General features: G+C 44.1%; 1 protein-coding gene across 1 annotated transcript in view; it reads left to right on the top strand.

Moving 5' to 3' along the window:
* The window catches only part of LOC147685416 (syntaxin-binding protein 4-like), a 1,262,048-nt gene that overhangs the window by 970,625 nt on the left and 268,270 nt on the right, over positions 1-23,153 (top strand). The window contains exon 17 of the mRNA XM_086939784.1: positions 3,909-4,100. Within this exon, the coding sequence (XP_086795910.1) occupies positions 3,909-4,100 (192 nt within the window). The remainder of the gene's footprint in view (positions 1-3,908; positions 4,101-23,153) is intronic.

Below are 23,153 nucleotides of genomic sequence, written 5' to 3'. Positions count from 1 at the left end.
CTTTCTGATGAATTTTTCACCAAGAAATTAAAAGGTAAAGTTTCTCTTATGAAACCTGACATCATTCCATTGGGATATGACAAAAAACCAATAAGACTACATGGTTATTTCATGGGTCTTATAGAGTATAAGTCTAGATATGTAGCTGGTAAGGTGTATGTCTCAAAAAAAGGTGACAGTTTAATCAGCTGGTTTCATTTAGGTGATATGGGGGTATATTTAGATCCAAATGCCACTCCTTGCATACAATTAAGAGACAGGGTTCTTAATGTTACAAATGAAGAAGAAAAGCTGATTGAAGACAAGAAATCAATTGAGGGGAAGTTATCAAATGATAAACATGTTACAAATGATGAAGGAAAACTAATTGAAGACAAGAAATCAATTGTAGGGAAGTCATTAGAAGATAAATTCACATGTGAGTTAAAAAAGGAATTTCCCAATGTTTTCAAAGAAACTTTAGGTTGTCTTAAAGGTTATCAACATAAGATAAGGGTTAGAGATGACTCTGTTCCTGTAAGCTGTAAGGTCCGGAGTGTACCGTTAGCTGTAAAGGAAGATATGAAAGTGGAAATTGGGAAACTCATTGAAAATGGCATAATTGAAGAAATAGAGGGCTGTGAATGGATGGCTCCAGTAGTCGCAGCACGAAAACCGAATGGAGATTTGCGTTTATGCATTGATCTCAGGCAATTAAACAAATGTGTAATTGTTGATAGATATCCTTTACCTAATATTGCAGAGCTATTAGTTTTATTAGGAAATGCCAAAGTCTTTAGTACAATAGATCTTACCTCTGCTTATCACCAAATTGAATTGGAGGAGTCTTGCAGGGATTTAACTTCTTTCATTACGCCTTTTGGCACCTATAGATTCAAAAGAATGCCATTCGGCTTAGTTTCTGCTTCTTCTGTGTTTCAGAGGGTTATGGAAAAAGTGTTAAAAGATGTTACTGGGGTTTGTATATATCAAGATGATGTGTTAATCTTTGCAGATAATATTTCTGATCATGATGCAACATTGAATATGGTATTAGAAAGATTCAGCAAACACAATCTCACTGTAAAAGCAAGTAAATGTAGATTTAGGTCTGATTCTATTAATTACTTAGGACATAACATTTCACGTGATGGTGTAAAACCTAAATCCGAATTGGTAGACACCATAAACAAGATGGTGGCACCGGGAAACAAATCTGAACTTATGAAGCTGTTAGGCATGATAGAATATTATGCAAAATTTGTCAAAGGCTTTGCTGAATTAACAGTAAACATGAGGTGTTTGTTGAGGAAAGGCGTGGAATTTGAGTGGTCTGAGGAATGTGAGAGCGAGTTTGTTAAAATCAAACAAAGATTAAACAGTGCCCCTGCGTTAAAAAGCTTTAACCCTAAGTTCAAGTCTATTCTAGTCACTGATGCGAGTGAAAAAGGATTGGGTGCTGTGTTGAAGCAGAATGGTCCAGAAGGCATGCAAACAATAATGTTTCTGTCTAGGAGTTTGAGGGATGCTGAGACTCGTTATTCTGTTGTAGAGAGGGAAGCATTGGCTGTGTTTTGGGCAATAAGGAAGCTAAAGAAATTTCTTTGGGGTCTAGTCTTCGATGTCTATACTGATCATAAACCCTTAGTGGAAATTTTTAGCAAGAAAGGTTTGGATCTGGTATCTGGGAGGATATCTAAGTGGGTTATTGGCCTACAAGAGTATAGTTTTGGTATTCAATATATTCCAGGTGTTGACAATGGAGTAGCAGATGTTCTCTCTCGTTTGGTTCCTAGTGGAGAGTTGGAAGATGATTGTTTGGATTTAGATGATGAATTGGTGTGTGCTGTGGATTATGAATTTCTATCTGAGAAGAAATGGTCTGAAGAGTTAGCAAAAGACGTTACTCTATGTGAGATTATATCTTTACTGAGAACTGGTTGGGTCAGCTGCAAAGTTGGTTCTGCTTTGACTAAGCCTTTTTGGACGGTACGCAGTGAACTATCCGTTGATAATGATCTATTGTTTCGTGGGACGAGGTTGATCCCTCCATCTAGTCTTAGAAAGGACTTGATAGATTTGGTCCATGTTGCTCATTCAGGTTTGTCCAAAAGTAAGGAGAGACTTCGCATGTCTTATTGGTGGCCGGGAATGGATAAAATGGTTGAAAGAGTAATTAGGGATTGTATTCATTGCAATGTCAGTGATAAGTCTTACAGTGCACACACACAACCCATGTTCTTAAGAAGAAGACCAAATGGTCCTTGGCAGGACATAGCTCTAGATCTTGTGGGTCCCATACAACATAGAGATACTCAAGTTTTCATTTTAGTGGTTATAGACATGTACTCAAGATGGCCAGAGGTGTTTTTTTTGTCAGGAATCGATTCGAGTAAAATCATTCAATGTTTGAGTGAGTTATTCTGTAGAGAAGGTCTTCCGGCAACCATTTTATCAGATAATGGTGTTCAATTTGTTTCCAAACAGATGGAACATTATTTATCTTCTAAGGGTATTACACACAAGACCTGTTCTCTTTACCACCCCGAGGCCAACGGTATGGTTGAGAGATTTAATAAAGTAATCAAGGACACTATTAGTTTAGCCAAAAACTTGTCATCTGACTGGAAGAAATGTGTTTTGGAAAAAATAGAGGAATACCGTTATACTCCTCATGCCACAACTGGTAAGACTCCATTTTTGTTGTTTCGTGGGAGGATTCCGAACACGCAGGTTGAACCTTTCTGGGTCAACAAGTATGAAGTGTCTAAGGGTAAAGAATGTGTGTGCAACAATGATGAAATTCTTGAAAATGAGAAGGACAAGGCAGAACATAGAAAAGCATATTTTGATGTTAAGAAAAATGTCAAGAAAACTGTTGTTTGTGTTGGTGATACGGTCATGGTGAGAAGACCTGGCATGGTGGGTTCTTCTGTAACAAAGTTCATGAAGCCTATCAAAGTAATCAAAATTTTCAACAATGCAGTGCAAACCCAAGATCATCGCATTTGGAACTTAAATAGAGTTGTTATTGTTAGAAGGAAATTGCAAGATGGACTGATTTTTGATTCCAAGGAAAAGGATTTGGAGAAAAGTAAAGCAAATGTTTCTGGCAATATTAGGTCTTCTACACGTGTGTCCAAAAGGCCTATTTATCTTACTGATTTTGTATGATATGCACATCTTGTTAATATTGTGTATTTAGTGCATCTTATTTATTTATTTATTTTTACATTCTTATTTGTTTTGAGGGAAGAGGATGTGTGATATTTAGCACTGCAGCTTTAATAGAATCTCAAGGACATCACTAGCCATGTCACCGCATGTGTCATAGAAATGTTCTATTTGATGTCAGTTGATGTCTGCTGGCACTGTATGTGGATGGGATCTTTATTCCTGGATTAAACTTCATCTTTGGAACTACAACCTCTCTTGGATTTATTGAGAATACTTCAGACTGTCAATTTGCAGATCTCCGATGTGAATCCCAGCCCAGTTGCAATCATAGCAACACTAGTTGCCTGCACTTTTCTAAAAAAAATATTTTTTTTATTGAGAGTTCAAGAAAACACAGTAATACAGTATTACAGGGTAAAGTACTTAGTGCAAAACTTTTAGAGTATAGGTAATCAAAATATCTTACAATTAACACCATTGCAGAGAAAAAACATTCAATTTCTGAAAAGATCCATAAAGAGTAATAGATTGGCTGGATGCAAGAGGCGCACGAAATACAAAAAGCAAAGTGCATAAGTGCGTAACATAGAGTACCATTGGCTTTGTCGTTTAACCTGAAAAATTAATCTTTCCAGGGTTTAGCTATTCTGTTGTCTGCACTTTGACCATTCGGTGATCTGGGCTACATAAAAGATTGTTTCATGTTTTTTGAAAAGTCTTTCTCAACAAGAATCCCAAATCTTTGCTTCTAGGAAATACTGGTGCTGAGGTTGGAGAACCAGACCATGCAGAGTCATCTTCAGGTGGCAGAAATCGAGCAACGCCAGGCACACAGTGCTGAGCATGACTACGAGGAAGTTGTGCACCTGCTGGAGGTCGAAATCACAGAGCTGAAAAGCAAATTGGCCGGAAAGAGAGCCACAGCCGCCCCTGAAAGCAGAGAGGTAAAGGAAGGAGAATGCAGATTGGCAATGTGGACAATGGTACGCCACCCACTGCATTCTAGTGCAGGTCAAGTGGGGGCTGGGCAGTATGAGATGCAGAACATGCCAAAGTTCAGTTAGCTCATATGTGACACATATTGGTTTATATCATTTGGAATGATTAACATAGCTAACCATAGTGTGCATGAAAAATATTGGGTATTCCTTTTTGCGCACTGCGCTGATTCCCACAAGTTGTAAATGGTTTGCATGCACTATACTAGTTGGTATATAGGAGCACTGGTTTGGGCTTAGCCAGCCAATATGGCAGACACAACTCCCTAGTGCTCCAGCCATCGCCAGAAAATCACTCCCTATCCTGGCTGGTAGTATAATGGGGGAGACACTGAAAAACCCAGGTGGCTCCCTGCATCTCGCTGTCCATTAACCAGCTCACAAAAGCCAGCCTGGGTGATCTTTGGTGATGGGAGGCTAGCAAGGCTCATGTCTGCTGGCAACATGGTGACAGGCAGATACCACTAGAGCGGTCCGAGTCTAGGATGAAAAGATCTCAACCCTCTATGCAGACACTGGAACACGTCAAGACAAGCATCACTGGGCGGAAGGCGAGAGCTCTTGGCCCCCTACACCTGGGCCCCACGCAGAGCTTAGTTTTATTCAATACCGTTATTGTGTCACACACGGGAATGTAAGGATCCTTGGTGGCAGGTCACGTGGCGGTGGACCTCGGACACACCCTGGCTGATGGTGTTTCCTGGCAACAGGCCGCAAACTCAGAGATATGTCTTGGCAACTAGTGAGGTGTGCCAGCCGGTGGGGTTGTCCAGTGACTGGGAGGGGCCCACACAACACAAGGTTGATGCAATAATTGAGGAATGGGGCAGGACAGAATGCGACCGGTGAACCAGATGGGGTCCTTGGTCAGTTTGCATGGAGGGGCTCCGCTTCACCACCTCACCCGACATTCATGGCGCGTAGCACGATCACTGAGGCACACGTACAACGCAGGGTGTGGAGTGGAGCTACCGAATGAGGCCTCAAGAACATAACTGCTGTCCACTCTGAAGCCAAGATGGGGCTTTGGGGACTTAAGAGAGCCCACCCCTTTTGTCAGCCTACGCTGTATCTCCCTTCTTGCTTGAGGCAGGAGTGACACCTGATAGGAGAGCAGTTCATGCTGGGGACTTTGAGCAACAGGTGACAGTTCTGGGGATGACCCACGGTCAATGGCCCCTTGGAGTAAAGGCACCAGTAAGTGGGGGCTTCTCCCGACCGAGCACAGTCAGCACACCAGCACCATAATTGAGGCTAGTGCGTGTCACAGGGCAAGGAAAGGTGCCAGAGGGGGGTGATGGCTCCTGACTAGTCCATGAAGACATAGATAAACATAGACACCTGGTGATTGTTCCTGGTCACGTTGCCAAGCAGGGGAGGGGGGCATAGCTGGTAGGCCAGGTCCGGAAGGGATGGGGGGTCCTCAGCCCATCTAACTGGCCATCACTGGAGACCTATTGGCCTATAACGAGTTGATGAGGCTTGTGTCAAGCTCGCCAACCTCCTCTGTCACCATTGAGTCATATGGTTAACTGTTAGGGGCCGGGCCCAGACTGGTACACTGCTCCTGCTCATACATTAGGCCCTCTCTACCCCCTCCAAGCCCTCCCAGGCATGGCATGGCATGACACATCTGTATGTTCAGCTGGAGACAACAGTAGCGGTGCTCTTATTTATTTATTTTATTTTTATTTTATGCAATTTATTAAGTGCACGATTACCCATGGGTGTCTTGGCGCTTTGACAGAAGACTTAAGGTTAGAACCGGGAAATGGTGGAATCTAGTGATTAAATAGCCAGGTCTTCAGCTGCTTCCTAAATGATAGTAATGTAGGAATGTTCTTAAGATCACCTGGCAAGGTGTTTCATAGTTTAGCCGTGGATACTGCGAAGGATCTGTCTCCCCAAGTAGCCTTATTGGTTTTGACTACCTTCAGAAGGTTAGCATCAACCGATCTGAGAGTGCGTGATGGTCGATAGGGGCAAAGGGCATCTTTAAGAAAATAAGGCTCTTTTTCATGAATGCTTTTGAAAGCAATACAAAGGGCTTTGAATTTAATTTGCTGTCTGATTGGTAGCCAATGAAGTTTGTGAATGATATTTGAGATAGGTTTAAATTTGGGTGTGCCTGTGACGAGTCTTGCAGACACGTTTTGGACCAGCTGAAGTTTATGGACTACTTGTTCTTGAGCATTAAGCATGAGGGCATTGCAGTAGTCGACTCGGGACATTAGTAAAGATGAAATCAAAGTATTTATGGTGTTTGAGGGAAGATAAGGTTGAAGTTTTTTGATCATTTTGAGTATAAAAAAGGAGGCAGAAACTATTGAATTGGCTTGATGAGTGTATGAGAGTCTGTTGTCAAAAATTACGCCCAGATTTCTAACCTTGGAGACAGGGTTAGGTGGGGGGCCAAGGTCTTGAGGTCACCAGGTGGGAGACCATGCGGGAATGAGTTTCCCAAACACCATCACCTCGGTTTTATCCGAATTTAGCTTCAGACAGTTTGAGTTCATCCAATTACATATGGCAAGCATTCCTTTTTAGAAGTTATTAGCAACTTTCATTCCATTGTTGTTAATGGCCAGGACAAGCTGTGTATCGTCTGCGTACGATGTTACTGCTAGACGATGAGCTTTAATGACCCTCGCTAAGTCCGCCACATAAATGTTGAAGAGTGTTGGACTCAGCGAGGATCCCTGGGGACTCCACAAGGTAGTGAAAAGGAGTCAGAAGAGAATACGCCCATGGAAACCGAATGCTCTCGGTCTGTCAAGAAGGATGCAAGGAGTGAGACGGCATTTGATGAGACTCCGGCTTTTCCGACACGGTCGATAAGAATAGAATGATCGACCGTGTCAAAAGCTGCGGACAGGTCAAGTAGTATGAGCACCGCGGCACCTCCTTTCTCGAGGATCATTCTTATCTCATCTGAAGCTTTTATTAGTGCCGTTTCGGTCCCGTGTCCCTTCCTGAATCCAAATTGGGAAGCATCTAAGCAGTTGTTAACCCCTTCCATGCTCATGACGAGCTGAGCTCGTCATGAGGCACAGTTGAGCTGTGCTGATGACGAGCTGAGCTCGTCATGACACCAGCAAAATGGCAATTTCCAGCACAGGGGAAAAATAACCACAGCAGCGACGTGGTTAATATCTATGTATTCAGATAATTGAATATTCATGATTTTTTCAATGATCGTAGATGAGTAGGGAATGCATGCTATGGGTCTGTAACTAGTGACTTTGGAAGGATCTAAGGTGGTTTTTTTAAGTAGAGGCTTCATTACTGTCTTGTTCCATATGGTAGGGTAAGTGCACGATGCAATCATGGCATTAAAGATCTCTGCAAGAACAGTTGAGATCGTCTCGGACCGTTTTAAAAACTGAAGGTGGGCAAGGGTCGTTGGGTGAGCCAGAATTTGTGAACTAGCTCAGGCGAAGTGTGATTGAAAGAAAAATTGGGAGGATTGGGGGGTGTGGATTTGGGTATGGTATGAGTATGGGTCTGATGTGCATCATTAGTGAGTTTATTAAAGTTGGAGTAGATGTCACAGACCTTTTCTTGGAAATAAGTAGAAAGTGCATTGCACATAGGTTGAGAGGCTTCTGTAGTGGAGGATTTGTCATGGCCGGAGAGATGGGAAACGACCTGAAAAAGTTGTTTAATTGAATCTTGGGCTGATTCGATTTGATTGTTAAAGAAAATGCTTTTCTGAGGGATGATCGATAATTCGTAGTTTTTCAGCTTCTCTTTGTAGCAACTTTTTTCATGAGGGTCATAGTTATTGCGCCACTTGCATTCCTGGTGTCTGCAGCTTTGTTTTTCTAACCTGAGTGTTTCAGTAAACCATGGGGCAGAATTTGAAAGTCTGTAGGCAGAACGTTTTTTTATGGGAACGGAGGTGTCAGTTGCAGTCTTAATACATGTAGTGTAATAGATGGCCGCGGCTTCTGGATCAGAAGTGTCAATTTCTTGCCTGACCTTGCCACTCTCGTTTCAATGCACGGTGACTTCCGGGCTAGTCATGGAGCATCCAACTGCAAATCCTGAATACACACCCCCACGCTGTGAGAAGAACTCTTTAGACATGGGCAGGTCAAGGTCCACAGTCCTGCAGCGGGCTTCTACAAACCCACCATCTCTGATTCCGGACACCCTTCAGCTAGAAGACACACCCACCCTCTCAATGTTGGATTAACTGGACAAGGTGTTGGCGGCTATGGTCTCCTGGTCTCCATGGAGGCCAGCTTCCACTCCTGGGCTGCACACTTCAACTTGCTATGAGATTCAGATGGCTTAAAACCCTGCCCTCCATGCAGCCTCTCACAAAGGACAACCAGTCAGCGATCTGGGATCTGAAATGAGTCATACATCTAGAAGACAGGGTGGAAGATTGGAGGGACACTCCCGTAGAAGCAATATTCCTATCCTGGGGCTCGCAGAGGGAATTTAGGGCACAGACCCATTTGCCTATCTGGGGACCTGGTTCAAAAGCCTCACCCCAAACATCAGATCTTACCTACTTCTACTCCCTGGAGAGGGCGCACTGTGTTCCGGCAAGATGCCCACTGCCGGATTCACCCCCACCCCATGTTAGCAGAATTACTGCACTTCAAAGATTGTGATTCTATACTCTATGCAGCCAGATCGGCAGGAGTGCTGTGGGTGGAAGACATAAACATACTGCTGTTTCCTGACTACACCCAGGCTGTGCAGCGCCAACGCTCCTCGTTCCTAGATGTCAAGCGATGCCTCCGCCAGCGTGGGGTCTAGTACTCGCTACTGTTCCTTGCCTGACTAAATATCTGGCGGCACCACTGTCTTCTTTATCAACACTAAAGAGGCTTGGGATTGGGCCAACCAACATCAGGAGGAACCAGCAATCAAATGTGCCAAGCCTATGCTAGGCCCCCGTGGGCCGCAGAACAGATGATGGAGTAAACCACGTATGAGACCACAATCTCGGATGTCTCCCACCAGTTCCCTCAACCTAGAACAAATCATTGCGGATCGTAGGTGGGCCATACAAGCTGCAGCAAACCTGGGCCCTGCCTCCATGGCCACAGAGAATGACAAGGGCCCGCATATCTTATATTCTGAAGATGACATCTCTCAGCCTGAGGACTCCCAAACTGGATCACAATCCACTTCACTGCAAACGCTGCAGATAGCAGATAATCTCCTGTAAACATTTCTTAGTAGACTCCATGAGCTAAATACCTCCTTCCATCATGATGTCACCAAGCTGGGGATGCACCTCCCGGACAGATGACCCCTGGGCTGACACATAGCTCCCCCTCATTCACAATGCCATTGGCAGCAGCTACCCCAATTCTTCAAACATTTCCATTCCAGCTTACATGGCCACTTGTCCCTTGTTATAACAGACTCTTATGTTACAACTACAGCAGAACACAAACTGCCCTCTACACAGGGACTCCTCTCGAAGGCCCGTTTAACTTGTATCATACACGGTTTGTGGCCTCCATGCCTTTCCCGGAGGCTGACAACATACTCCCCTGTCAACTCTGGGATACCCATCTATCTGCATTTAAAGAGCAATTCTACAACATAGCTACACATCAGCGACTAACCTCAGCCTTGCACTACAATAAAGCACAATGCATTTTTTTTCTTTGGGTTACCACCAGTTGTGGTGCCCCCAAACAAGGAGGACCTGGCTTGGCAGTTTGGGTTGGATGGTTCCCATAAGGTACAGGGTCAAGACTGATTTGCATTTGGCCAGATCTAAACTGGGGTGGCATGGTGAACTTAGGAATGATGGATTTAACCCTGATCACTTGAGTGGGGGTAAATGTTTTGATTTGTTCTGCATTCTGTCCATCAATTGTGTGTCTTTCACTAATTATAGTGGGCACCTTCTACCAGTCCAAAAAACCCTTATTCATGATTAGGTTAAAGACAACCTTTATTGAAAGCTATTCTAGTGGTAGCTATGGAGAGTAGCCTTCAGGCTAAGTCTAGAAGGAATGTAGAACAGCTTGTTTTACCAGATCAGAACCTCCTGAATGACCAAATGAAAGGAGAACCACACAAGGAATATATAAAATATTTGTATTTATAACTAAACACTCTCTACTAACCTCTTTCTGAAATTAGAGAACAAATCACGCAACATTAAATCACTAGAACAACAGTAAATAGCGCAATACACAGTGGGCTCCAGGGGGAGACTAAACCGTATACTAAGAAAGTGGTATAACAACCACGACTTGACTAGACACAATGCCTAGAGCACGTAGAATCGCGGGGACCCCAAGGACCTACCCAAGGTAGTTACACAGGGACCCACGGAAGACGGGTACAGTGTGAGAACACAGGCGCAAGCTCTTTACAACTCTTCTCAAATAATAATGACACTTCGCAGAGGACTTTGAGCAAACCCTTTCAAACATAGAAGGTTTTAAGGCCAGCACTCTTGTGAGTAACTGGAGTACTTGTGTTACCTAACCCAGGGGAGCCGGATGCATAAGTGTCAAGTGATGTCAGGAACCTTCGTTTTATTCAATGGCGTGATGCGGAAAAGTGCTGCTGCCGTGAAGAGGAAAAGTGTCCAGTAGAATCCAAGCAAGGATTCGAGGTGAGAAGAACCTGAAAGCAGAGAGGACAGAGTCTGGGTCACTTCATGGTGACCAGGGGCTCGGTAGACTAATGCCCACCGATGTTGGGTGCTTCAGGTGAGATGACGGAATGCTTGACTCTGCAGCCACGGGGACCCAGAGACGTCGACGATGACCAAAGTCCGGAGGTGAGCTGTCCCACAAAGGATGTCGAGTGCTGGGGGGGTTGAGTGTCCAGATGGAACACCAACAAGCCATGGCAACTACAAGCCATGTGGTCAGAGGAAATCAGCTTCGGTGAGGACCAGCAAGGTCCTGGGAACTCTCCAAGCAATTGAAAGCCAGGGCACATCTGGAGCAACCAGGAAAGCCCATGGGAAGTTAAAGTTACGTTCACAGGGACCCACAGGCCAACAGACCAGGGATGGCGAAGGGAACTCAAGATGAATCACAAAATACCAGCCCACAAAACACTTGTGGAGTGTAGGCCAGAAATCTTCAGTGGAAACACTGCTTGGGCTCAGGACTACAAGTAGCCCAAAACACAGCCTCAGGATTTGCCGAAAAGCATATGCTGCTGCAAAAGTACATGATGCACAGGGGTTCAGGTTGCACGGTCCCCACAGGGGACATGGGCCCTAGAATAGCTGAGAGCACAGATCAACCTCAGAAACCTTCAGAACCCACTTCCTGTGTTGCAGAAATCTTCCTCAGAGTCCTCAGGAGCTTTGGAGATGTAAACCGGTCAGATGCGTTTAGGTGCCTGCTTTACTCCAAGGGAGATTCTTTAGTCGTCCAGCGTCAAGCAGATCTTCAAAAAACTTGGTTTCTGTAGCAGAGTTTAGTCCAGGTAAAATCTGAAGTCCTGTAGTTAGGGGTTCCTACTTCCGGATGAATGCTCCCTGACGAGCTGAGCAAAGTGGCAGATAATGATCCTGCACTGACCATGCAGCTCAAAGACACGAAAAAACCTATGCTGCCCTTTTAGAGGACCTGCAGCACTATAACTTCACAGCTCACATGGCAAAAGTCCAATGAGGGAGACAAATCTGGCTGACTTCTAGTCTGGCCCAGCTGGCAGGAGTCTGAGACCCATCCCATCACTGAAGTGATCAACTTAGCGGGAATTACAGTCCACTCACAGACTGATATCTTGCAAGCCTTCTATGACTATTATTTATCCATCTATAGGGCCCCATATGACTCGCCACTTGATCTTGTCACAGAATTTCTAGTGGGGATAGATCTTCCACACATTCCACTCTCCACCAGGCTATCCCTAGCAGCCTAGATCACACCCACTGATGTGAAGCAGGGAATCCACGGCCTGACCCGAAACAAGGCACTGGGAGTAGATGGGTTGTCATTAGAGTATTAGAGCACCTTAGCCTCACTCATGGTGCCACGCCTGGCAGTAATGTATAACGTGGCTTTAAACACCGGTAAGCTCCCTCACTCCCTCAGAGAGTCCCTTCTGGTTTCCCTTGCTAAGCCAGGCAGAGATCCCACCACTGCTATCCTCATACAGACCCATTGCATCCTAGAGCTGAATATAAAATTCTAGGTAAAATCCTGGCAGATCGGTGCGCCCAGATCCTCCAGGAAGTGGTGCACGCAGGTCAAGAAGGCTTTGTCCCCAGACGCAACATCTCGCAAAATATCAGTTACCTCTTTCATGTTCAGGATCTAGTCCAATTACGCTTCTCTCGATGGGCCTATTTTATCCTTGATCTGGAGAAGGCATTCAATACCCTGTCATGGCACTACCTATTTGAAGTACTTGTCTGCATGGGTATCGGACCCAGGCTAATGGCACACACCAAATTACTCTTCTCCAAGCCAAACTCCCGGGTCCATCTGGGTTGTCTTGTTTCGTCCTCCTTCCCAGTAAACTGGAGCACGCAACAGTGTTGCCACTACACCCCTGCTGTTTGTACTCGCCACTAAGCCACTCGTCGTGTGGCTCCATAAGAGGGTGTCACATGACCCCGGGATCCTTACTTCCTGGTTATCGGCTTTCACGGCTGTGTGGGCGATTTTCCCCTTGAACGCGGATCGCATTGACGGCCAGGTCCAGGCAACTTTTTGGTAAGAGCGTGTCTATGATTATGTAGTCCCTTGCCCTGCCCACCCATACTCCTTTTAATCCTTGCAATTACGGGTTAGTAATTACGGCATTGTTTCCTTTTCAGCAATTCTCCTAACTTGTTGCGGTAGTCTTGCTGTAAATTCGGTAAGCAAGAAATCGGCTCTGTATTCTTTTCTTTAGCGGTGTGGCTACTGATTTAACTTTTTGCTAATCACTGACTTTATATGGTTTAGGCGGACCAATTCAGTAATATTCAGGCATTCGGCCTTCATACCAGCCTTGCAGGTACATTTACCCCCATGCCGTTTTTAACTTCACTAATTTGAGGTGCCGGTTTTATGGTTTAGGGGTCCGGTTGCGCCACCTTGTAGGACTCTGTGACACTTTCTGTAGAAATCACTCGCTGGCATTTTATTATCTTCCGCTTGGGCTCACATCACTATGACAACCGAATTACACTGGGCACAATTCACGCCTGTATGTTACTTGCTACACTAATGGTCCTTTGACCCAAATTGTAATTTTTACTTTACTCTTGATTAATGTTCACATTTTTTAATGTGAAATTGGAATCTGGCACAACTGAATGTTTGGGTTCGGTTCTAAACGGGTCATACTTCTCCGTTTTTTGGTGTAACCAACATCTATTGTACTTTAAGTGTGTGATCAGTTCTCTTTTTGAAAAAATGCCCTAATCTGTGTATTCTGTTTCTCTTTCCCCCTTTTGTCTTTTGCCTTTTGTATTAATATATGTTGTGGCAATTGTTGCCCATAGTACGGGCTAAAAAGTGTATTGTGACTTTTTAAATAAGAAGGCATATATTTGATGTCCTGAAGATGAACCTTGAATAAGTTATAGGTTCGAAACGTCGTCGACCTTGTCACACTTTAGGTGTATGAATTGTGCTATTTGACGCTAGCAATAGTGTGCAATTAGTATTGTCTGACTGTGAATTGTAGTACACAGACTGTTTAAATTGCCTCAAATATTTCTTGTTTGTCCCTTTCCTAAGTGTGTTAGTTGGACATCGGCTGGTGTCCTGCTGTTATCACACCAGATTTTTTGTATAAATTATTTATCAGAAATTAAAACTGTTCAGCTGGACACTGAATATAGTGCCTATTTAGTCTATATTTATTTCTTGAAAACTCCTTCTGCCTAGGGACCACTGTCCTGTGCAAAGATATAATTCCCTAAGGTCCCTAGCATATTGCTTCCTTGGGTTCCCTTGTTTAACAAAATAATCTATAGGAGGGTGGGGCATCCTGCTCACAACTAGGACGCATGCATTATCCTGGTCTGCTCCTACATAAGCAAGACATAACGACCAGCCTCACACCACTTAGGGACATCTTAGCGGAGGATGCTGTAGTTGCTGGTCTCTGTGTTAACTGGACAAAATCAGCCATATACCCATTATGTCCTAACCAACCACTGCATGATATTTATCTCTAAGGCACCCTTCTTTATTGGCATGCACAGACAAACCTCTACCTGGGGGTCTACCTATATCATAGCCAACAGGACCTATATGAGGGAAACCTTTGCAAGTTTTGGTGATCGCTCCCCCTGGCCCCACAGGTAAGATTGCCTTAGCGAAGATGGCCATTCTGCCACGCCTTTTATATTATTTCGCAAATTTTCCAATTATGTCACCCTGCTCCTTTTTCAGGGACTTAGACTCTCTATAATGCTCACTCATATGGGGTCAGGGGCGCAGACATATTATCCTAGCTAAATTGCATCTGCTGCTGCCTCGGGGGACCTGGGGGCCTGAGCTTTGAGCCGTACTTACTCGCAGCACAATTACAGTGGCTATCTGGCTAGACTGTTGGGTGGTACCTAACCAAAGCCAGTAATGACATTGGACCTCTCCCAATGCCCATGATTCATCACCTACTCCTGCCAAAAGCACAACACACAACTCCTTGGCCTCTTCAGATGACAGTCGCAAAGGCTTGTATGGCCAGAATCTACCATGTATCCTGAGTGAACACATTGTATGCTCCAGATCTGCCACTCATAGGCCTCCCTCGCAACCCAGGTTACTATACCATGGTCGAGTTGAGGGTCTGGACAGACCACTTGATACTTAAGGCAGGTGACTTGTTTGCTGAAGGTAACGTTATCCCCTTTGGCCAACTGGCTGAGCGGAATGATCTTCCCCCTGGGCAGTAAATATTACACTGGAGACTCAGTCACAAACACCACGCCCGCTGGGACCTTTTGAGGGAGAACTGCGACACACCCAGTTCTCCAGACTGTCCTGACAATGGGCGCCGGTCGGAACTTGATTACCCGGCTTTCCAAAGTGTACGAGAGCTGATGGCCATTCCCTTCACAACGCTACGCGAAAAGTGGAAAAATGAATTCAGGAGGGTGCTACACAACAAGAAATTTGAATGGGCACAGGAGTTTCCAAAAAGGGTTTCCCCCAACTCATGCTTCAATCATTTACAGTCCTTTATTCTGCAAAGGACCTAGCAGACCCTGGCACAATTTCACCACCACTTCTCCGAGACACAGTTGATTGCCCACGCTTTCGCGTTCCTGATGCAACCCTCAGGCATATGCTAAGGTCCTGTTGGGCCCTTCACAGCACGGGTGCTTAATACACACCATATAACATGCGGTCACAGAGATACCTAACATTCACACATGGGAAGCATGCCCCCTGGGATCTGTAGATGCAAGAAACAACTGAAACCTGTGCCCGCTTTGCAGACCTGGTGTTACTCCTAGGCAGGCACACACTCACACCACATTGGTGTTCTTCCCTGGCTCCACCAATAGGGGCATGGTGAGGCAGTCCTTAAGTGGGGCGCAGCGGAGGATGGTGCACTCTGGTATGAGGAGATTTGTCAGATACACAACAACCTATATTTCCTCAGTGGGCCACCTTTCTCACACACTTCCTTCAGAAGGCGGGAAACGATTACCTACCTCATAAATCCCCTCCCCCCCACACACAGTGAGTTAATCCCACTTCAAATAGGGATGTACGTGTTAGCACACACCTGCAATAGGCCCTTGCCCAACTTTGCACACCTCCAATGCACCAGCCAGCCCTCAAGCCACCACCCCACTCATGTACACAAATCCACACACCATGTCACTGAAACCAACATGCCCTTCACCCCTTGCCACAACCTCCTTGTTCCTCCCCAGTTATACAACTATGCTTACCACAGCAGACCAATCAAACTTAACATTCTGAGTTCAATGCACTTGAAAGCATTCATGAATATCACAAACACCTGTCTACCATATATATGTTCGCTCAGATACTTTCCCCCATTAGGAGCATGTGGAACCAATTTGATGTAAGATGTCATGCAATAAGGGGGAAACATGGCGGCCGCAGGCTAGAGCGGCGCACACGCTCCTGAGAACAGCCGATCCGGAACCTACACTGCTACCGCTACGACTGTGATGTGAGCGGGAGAAAGTGGGGGAAAGCGAAGAATCGGCTTCCCTTGAAGCCATGCATTGACCCAGCATCTTTCCCGCAGCTTTCGGCAGCTTTCTATGACATTTCTGACATTGTGATCGAGCTCGGAGGTCGGAGCACGGAGAAGAGCGGAGCCCTTCGTGTTTACCGGCTTTAATTTGTGGATATGTCCGCCGGTAGGGCTTACATTGAAAACCTTGAAGCCGTATATTGACCCGGCATTTTTTCCTGGCTTTCCGTTTTGGGTTTGTGTTTGTGGATGTGTCCACCGGCAGTGATTGCTCTGCCGATCTCCGCCTCTCGTTTGTGTTGGTGGCGGGCAGCAGGAGAGATCAGACGAGGCCGTGTGGCCGCGGCACGGAGAGTGCGCACGGTGGCGGAGAGTGGCGGGGGGAGCAGGAAGAAGTACCAGAGCGAAGTGATTGAAAGAAAGGGGACACACAAGACGGGCCACAAGGCGGTAGACGCTGAGAGAGCTGAGAGAGCTGTGGGAGGTGAGAGAGCTGGAGGATCAAGGTGACATCAACGCTCATTCAAGTAAGGTGGGATTAATTGATGCAATGGGGCCTGTAAATAGTGACTGCAACAAGGATTCAACCAGGGAGTCACAAGTGAGAATAACAAGGAGCAGGGCTAGAACTTTAGAAACTTTAGAAAACGAACTACAGGGCCCAGGGTGCACTTGGGGGGAGGTTCACAGGAAAGCACAGGTGCTAAAAAAAAAAATCTGAATTAGTGATAGACACGAGTAAAAAACAACAAAGAAACAAGAATAAACCCAAGAGCAAGAGCTCAAAAGCCCCAGGTAACATAACTCCATCACTGCGCTCTTATTTCAGAGTTCTACCCCAAGTTTTGCAGATTACGCAGGATATGGCAGCAGCAGCTATGGATAGCAACAAGCAACTGCAGAGCAAACCTGACTCACTATCAACTGGGGCTGCAGTCGCTGTGCCACCACATGAGGGGGAAGGGACCGAAGCTCCGGCCACTTTACTCACACCTCTGGCCTCTAAAACCTCTACAGAGAAGGGTACTCACAGTGCAGTATCTCTAGAGGAAGCGTCCCTGGATGCATCAGTTGGAAGGGAGGCAGAACAAAACACAGCTCTAGATTTTGGTAAATCGCTCGAGGCTATAGTCTCCTCCATCGCAACAATGAGAGAAGAGATCAGACAGGAATTTGTAGTCTCTAAATTAAATCAAAATGAAATAAGAGCAACTTGTGAGGAACTAGGACATAAGGTTGATGGCCTTTATGTAAGGACTGAGACTCTAGAAAGCTCTGTAGGTCTTCTAACCACTAATTTGGAGTGCGCCAGGTCAAAAATACATAACCTCCAAAGAGATGGCGAAAATATGAAGGAGCGAATAGAAGTGTTGGAAAACTTTTCTAGACGCAATAACATCCGACTTCTAAAAATTCCGGAAGGGAAAGAAAGTGGAGATCTCAAGGGATATATAATAAAACTAATAAAAGAGGCACTCAATTTGGAGGAAACGGCTGAAGAACTCAACAAGGACATCCAGCGGATACATAGAGATCCGTTTCGCATGAACCCAGCAAGGACTAAACCTAGGAAAGTGCTAATTAATTTCCTGACGTATGCTCTTAAAGAGAAAATACTAAATTTAGCCCTGAAAGCTGGTACAATAAAAGGTCCTGACTTTTCTTTTGAGATTCGCTCTGACCTCTCAAAAACCACATTGGACAGACAGTGGGAATTGGGTCAGCGCATGGATAAATTTAGATCATACGGGGCTACGGTGCAGATGAGATTCCCTGCATTCCTTCGCATTATGTATAATAATAAGATGCATAATGTTCGTACTATACAGGATGCAGATGAGCTGCTAGATTCCATCCGAGATCATGCTCAAGCTCACGCCCAGGACCAGGCTCACTCTCACAAGATTTAGAAATCAAAGTAAGTTAGATATCAGTGCAGACATAGATCCTCAGGTCTTCCAGAACTAGATTGTAGAACCTAAAAACAAGGGATATATATAAGCAAAAGAAAAAGGAAGTGACCACATAGGTGGAACCGGTAACACAAAAAGGGAAAAAAAACACACATAAAAAATATAGATATATATTGGAAATACACTGGGAGACCATGCACAGGGGGAAAAAAAAGGGGGGGGGGGAATCGAATAAAGAAGAAACAGCTCCTAAAAAAAAAAATAATAACACACAACTCCCGCCTACGATTATCTCAACACAGTTCAACAAGTCAGCTACTTGTGGACTCATCTCTTCTTTACTCGCTCATAGACTAACATATTCTTTGCTCAAGACTAGGTAGCAGTAGTGGCTCATGGATGGGCTGTAAATGGGCGTTAACCTGGCTAAAGATCGAGCCAGAGTAAATAAGGGGGGGTTTCCCGGGGTAAGCGTAGGGGGGGTGGTGGTAGATTAGCAAAAAAAAAATCCTCATCTGTGCTCCTGTACTGTTGTTTTAACTATGCAATCTTTACAATCTTTACAAAAACAGGTTTTTTCCATGCCAGGTCTAAGAAATTTCCACATAAATAGCAAAAGAGGAAGGGTGATAGGGATAGAAGCTATAATATGACATGCCCTAAATTTTTGTCCTGGAACGTGAATGGTCTGCGCGTGAGAGGAAGACGTGAGCGCATACTACAATACTTGAGAGACTCACGGGCGCAGGTCATAGCGTTGCAGGAAACACACCTTCTCAGAATAGAGGCAAACACTATACTAAAAAAACATAGGTGGATTGATAAATTTTGTTCCACAGATCATAACGCTAATATGAGAGGGGTAGTGTTCATTTTTTAAAAATCTGCAAAAGCAGAAATACTAGATTGCAGGGAAGACCAAACAGGGAGATAGCTAATAGTAAGAGTTTCGCTTGATGGTCAGATTAGAATTTTGGTGGGCTATTATGGCCTAAACTCGGACGATTCATCACACCTAGACGCAATAAGGACCCAACTAATAACAGTGCAGGAGCCAATAATCTGGATGGGAGATTTTAACATTGTTCTTGATCCCAAATTAGATAAATCAACAAGGTCTAAAACTACTGGCTCTATTAAATCTAGAGAAACACAAAGCAATAATGACATACGTGGGTCTGGCAGATCTTTGGAGAGAAAGAGTGGGTAATAAGATGGGGGTGTCTTATAGGAACAGCCGGTTTAAACATAAATCCAGAATAGACTATGCTTCTTTAGTTACTGTCTAAAAGACACTCTCGAATCAATAGAATATTTACCATCACATCTATCAGACCATTCGGCGCTAGAGTTTACTCTTAAGTCTGACACCACTGTCAAACACCCTTCATGGTCTTTTGACAGGACACTCCTACTCGAGGAAGAAGAGGTCAACTTCCTAGTAAAAGAATCTATAACCTTCTTTGAAATAAATAGAAACTCTGCAACCCCAACAGTCGTTTGGGAGACATTCAAAGCTTTTTTAAGAGGGCAAATTACTAATAGAGCCTCCCATAGGCGGAAGGTATATTTTGACAAGATAAACAGATTAGAACAAGATATGAAAACTTTAGAGTCAAAAATGGTCTCGCCTTCAATAACAGCTGAAGGACCAGAAAGACTGGCTGAATTGAAAGCTGAATTAGAGAATACTTTGCCGGAGAGAATAAATAAGAGGTGGGAAGCAAGTAAATCCTCTCAATTTGAGTTTGGAGAAAGTGCAGGAAAAATTCTGGCTTGGAAAATCAAACCTGATAAAGCCCTAAATTACATCAGGGAAATCAAGATAGAAGGTGAGCCACAGACAAGAACCACCAGTCCTGAGATAGGGAGAGCGTTTCTTGAGTTTTTTTCAGGATATCTACAAAGAGGATCTCCCCAACGACCAAAACGCAAGAGATAGATGGTTAGACGCCATTACACTACCTACTCTCTCAACAATCCCGAGCAAATCATTAGAGTCAGACATTACAGAAGAGGAGGTGAAAAAAGCTATTAGTCAAACTAAGAAAGGGAAAGCAGCAGGCCCGGATGGTTTGCCGGGAGAAATCTATAGAGCTTTTGAGAACACTATTACACCTGTGCTAACTGAACTCTTTAATGGCATCTTAATGGAAGAACAGCCAATGCCTAAGTCTTGGGGGGAGGCCACAATTGTTCTCATTCCAAAACCAGGGAAATCCCCATTAGAGTGCGGGTCATACAGACCAATATCGTTACTTAACAACGATTATAACATTTTTACAACTATCATCGCCACAAGACTGGCTAGCGTTATTGGTACTGTAGTCCATCATGATCAGAAAGGGTTTATAAAGGGGCGACAACTAGCTGAGTTAACGCGGGAGTTAATTGGGGCTATAGATATTGCTACTGCTTTCTCTCTGCCCTTGGCCACTTTGACTCTAAACGCAACTAAGGCGTTTGACAGAGTCAATTGGCTCTACCTAAACAACGTCTTAAAAAAATGTAATTGTGGGGAAGTGTTCTGCAGAACTATTAAGCAGTTATATAGTGCACCATCAGCTAGGCTGCTGGTTAACGGGTCCCTGACTGAAGCACTTAACATTACTCGAGGAACAAGGCAGGGCTGCCCGCTTTCCCCTCTCTTATTCGATTTGTACATCAAGCCTTTCGCCCAGGTGTTAAGGGAAGAGGCTAATATTCCATCTTTTTGTTTCGGAGAGTGGGAAAGACGGGTAGCATTATATGCAGACGACATCTTAGTGTTTACATCTGATCCAGTCAGGGCATTCCCAGTGGTCATACAACGGGCTGAAGAATTTGGCCATGTCTCGGGCTACGACATAAACTCGAGTAAGAGCGAGATTATGGCATGGAATCTACCCAACCTAGATGTTGGGATAAACATCTCATCCTCAATGCGGTATCTGGGAATCAAAATAACCCAAGATGTGGGCATCCTTGCACAAACTAATTTGGAAAGAATACACAGTGAAAGCAAAAGACTTATGAAATCTTGGACACATTTGCCTCTTTCCATAACAGGAAAGGTAAATCTAATCAAAATGTGTATTCTCCCAAAATTCACCTTTGGTTTCAATACTATCCCAATTGCCATGGAAACAAAAATGATGGAAAAATGTCAAAGAGAAATTAACTCTTTTATACGGAACTACAAGACCACAAGAATAGCATGGAAGAAGCTTAGAAGAAGGAGAGAAAAAGGGGGCCTTGCATTGCCGGACCTAATGTACTATTCATGGGCCTTTCAGATGTCTTATTCTAGAATGCTTCTCAAAATGCCATCTAATTTACCTAATACGTCCATGTACGGGGCCATGCTAAGGGGGACGAATCTAGCAGCAGATAGCTTTATGTTTAAATTTGAAAGTCAGACATTTTTCAAAAACATCAAATTGAAAATATTACACTCATGGGCCAAAAATTGGTTTAACATCAGGAAAAAACTGGGTTTATCTTATTACTCAAATTATTCCCCAATTTGGGACTCCCCCGGTCTACCCCCATGCCTAAGAGACAATCTGTCCACTATATTAGAACAAGCAGGCATTACTAAATGGGGCAATTATTTAAAGAAAAAAAACTGATAACTTGGGATGAGCGATATGATCTAGTTGGCCCGGGGCTTTCCAGATTTAAATATATTCAACTGGATAGCTGGGCAAGATCTGAAACCCGCATAGATGGTAATATTGGGAAGATAAGTGAAACGGAACAACAAATGGTGGAACGACCAACTGGAGGAAGAGAAGTAGCCATATGGTATTGGCTTCTGTTGGAGGAAAGTGAAGGGGAGTTTCAACTCCCGGATGAGTTATGGGGGGCAGAGATTGGGCTTCCATGCGAGGAGAGGTGGATAAACTCCTTTGGATTATTGTGTAAAATCGTAAAGCCCTCTTGGCTAGTACGAAATCATATTTTCTCGGTACATCGGGCATATTTAACACCACGAAAACTCTCTATATACCAACCGGATAAGAAATGTAACAAATGTAATTTAGTAGATGCATGTGATGTACACATGTTCCTAGAATGTCCAAATATATTGCAAAATTCTGGGAAGACGTGAAAAACACTCTAAACTCTATACTAAATACATCCCTGTCAATAACCCTCCCACTTGTCATCTTTGGGATGGAAGACAACATCATAGGCAAGGAGAAGTCATTTCTTTTCTACGCAATTCTATTAGCGAGAAGACAGATCTGCATACAATGGGTAGAGAAGACACCTCCTTTACATTGTACATGGCTCACATCTTTATACGAGACATCCAAAAGTGACCTAAAAAGATCTGTTAGTAAGAGAAACTTGGCTTTTTGGGACCTCCTGACCAACTGGAGATGATCCGGGTTTTTTTTGGGGTTTTTTTTTTCCCGGGTTCGATGATTATGCCATCTATACTCTTTTGGACCAGGGGCCAGGATAGTTTCGAGTAAGGTCCGGCAGGTTGAAACATACCTAGATGGAGTCAAAAGAAAGCACCCCTAACTTTTATTGTCGGTATATCTCTCCAACCAACATAACACATCACGTCAGCAATGTCGTGCAAGGTGGGTGGCATTATCCGTCTAAAGGGGAAGGCAGATGAGGACAAAAAAAAAAGATGCCGTGCAATATTGTGTTTATGTTGCAAAACTTAATAAAGATATTTAAAAAAAAAAATAGGAACACTGGTTGCAATCTGTTTGCTGGTTAATAGCATTCGGAAAGGCGTCCATATCATATCAATGTGAGAGCGTAACATATGGTTGTCAATGTTTAATGAACTGAATCATATAAATATTATTTTGGTTCACTGTTGTAATGTGTGTAATATATTCAACTAACTCTGTAGCCTATTGGTTTGAGAGCATTAAATACATAGTGGTTTGCATGCATAATGAACTTGTACACTTGCAGAACTGTATGGTTTGTATACATAATAAAT

The sequence above is a fragment of the Lissotriton vulgaris genome, chromosome 10, assembly GCF_964263255.1.
Source record: "Lissotriton vulgaris chromosome 10, aLisVul1.2, whole genome shotgun sequence".
Lineage (NCBI taxonomy): Eukaryota > Metazoa > Chordata > Amphibia > Caudata > Salamandridae > Lissotriton > Lissotriton vulgaris.
Note: the sequence above shows the minus strand (reverse complement) of the source record. Positions and strands in the feature narration are given on the sequence as shown.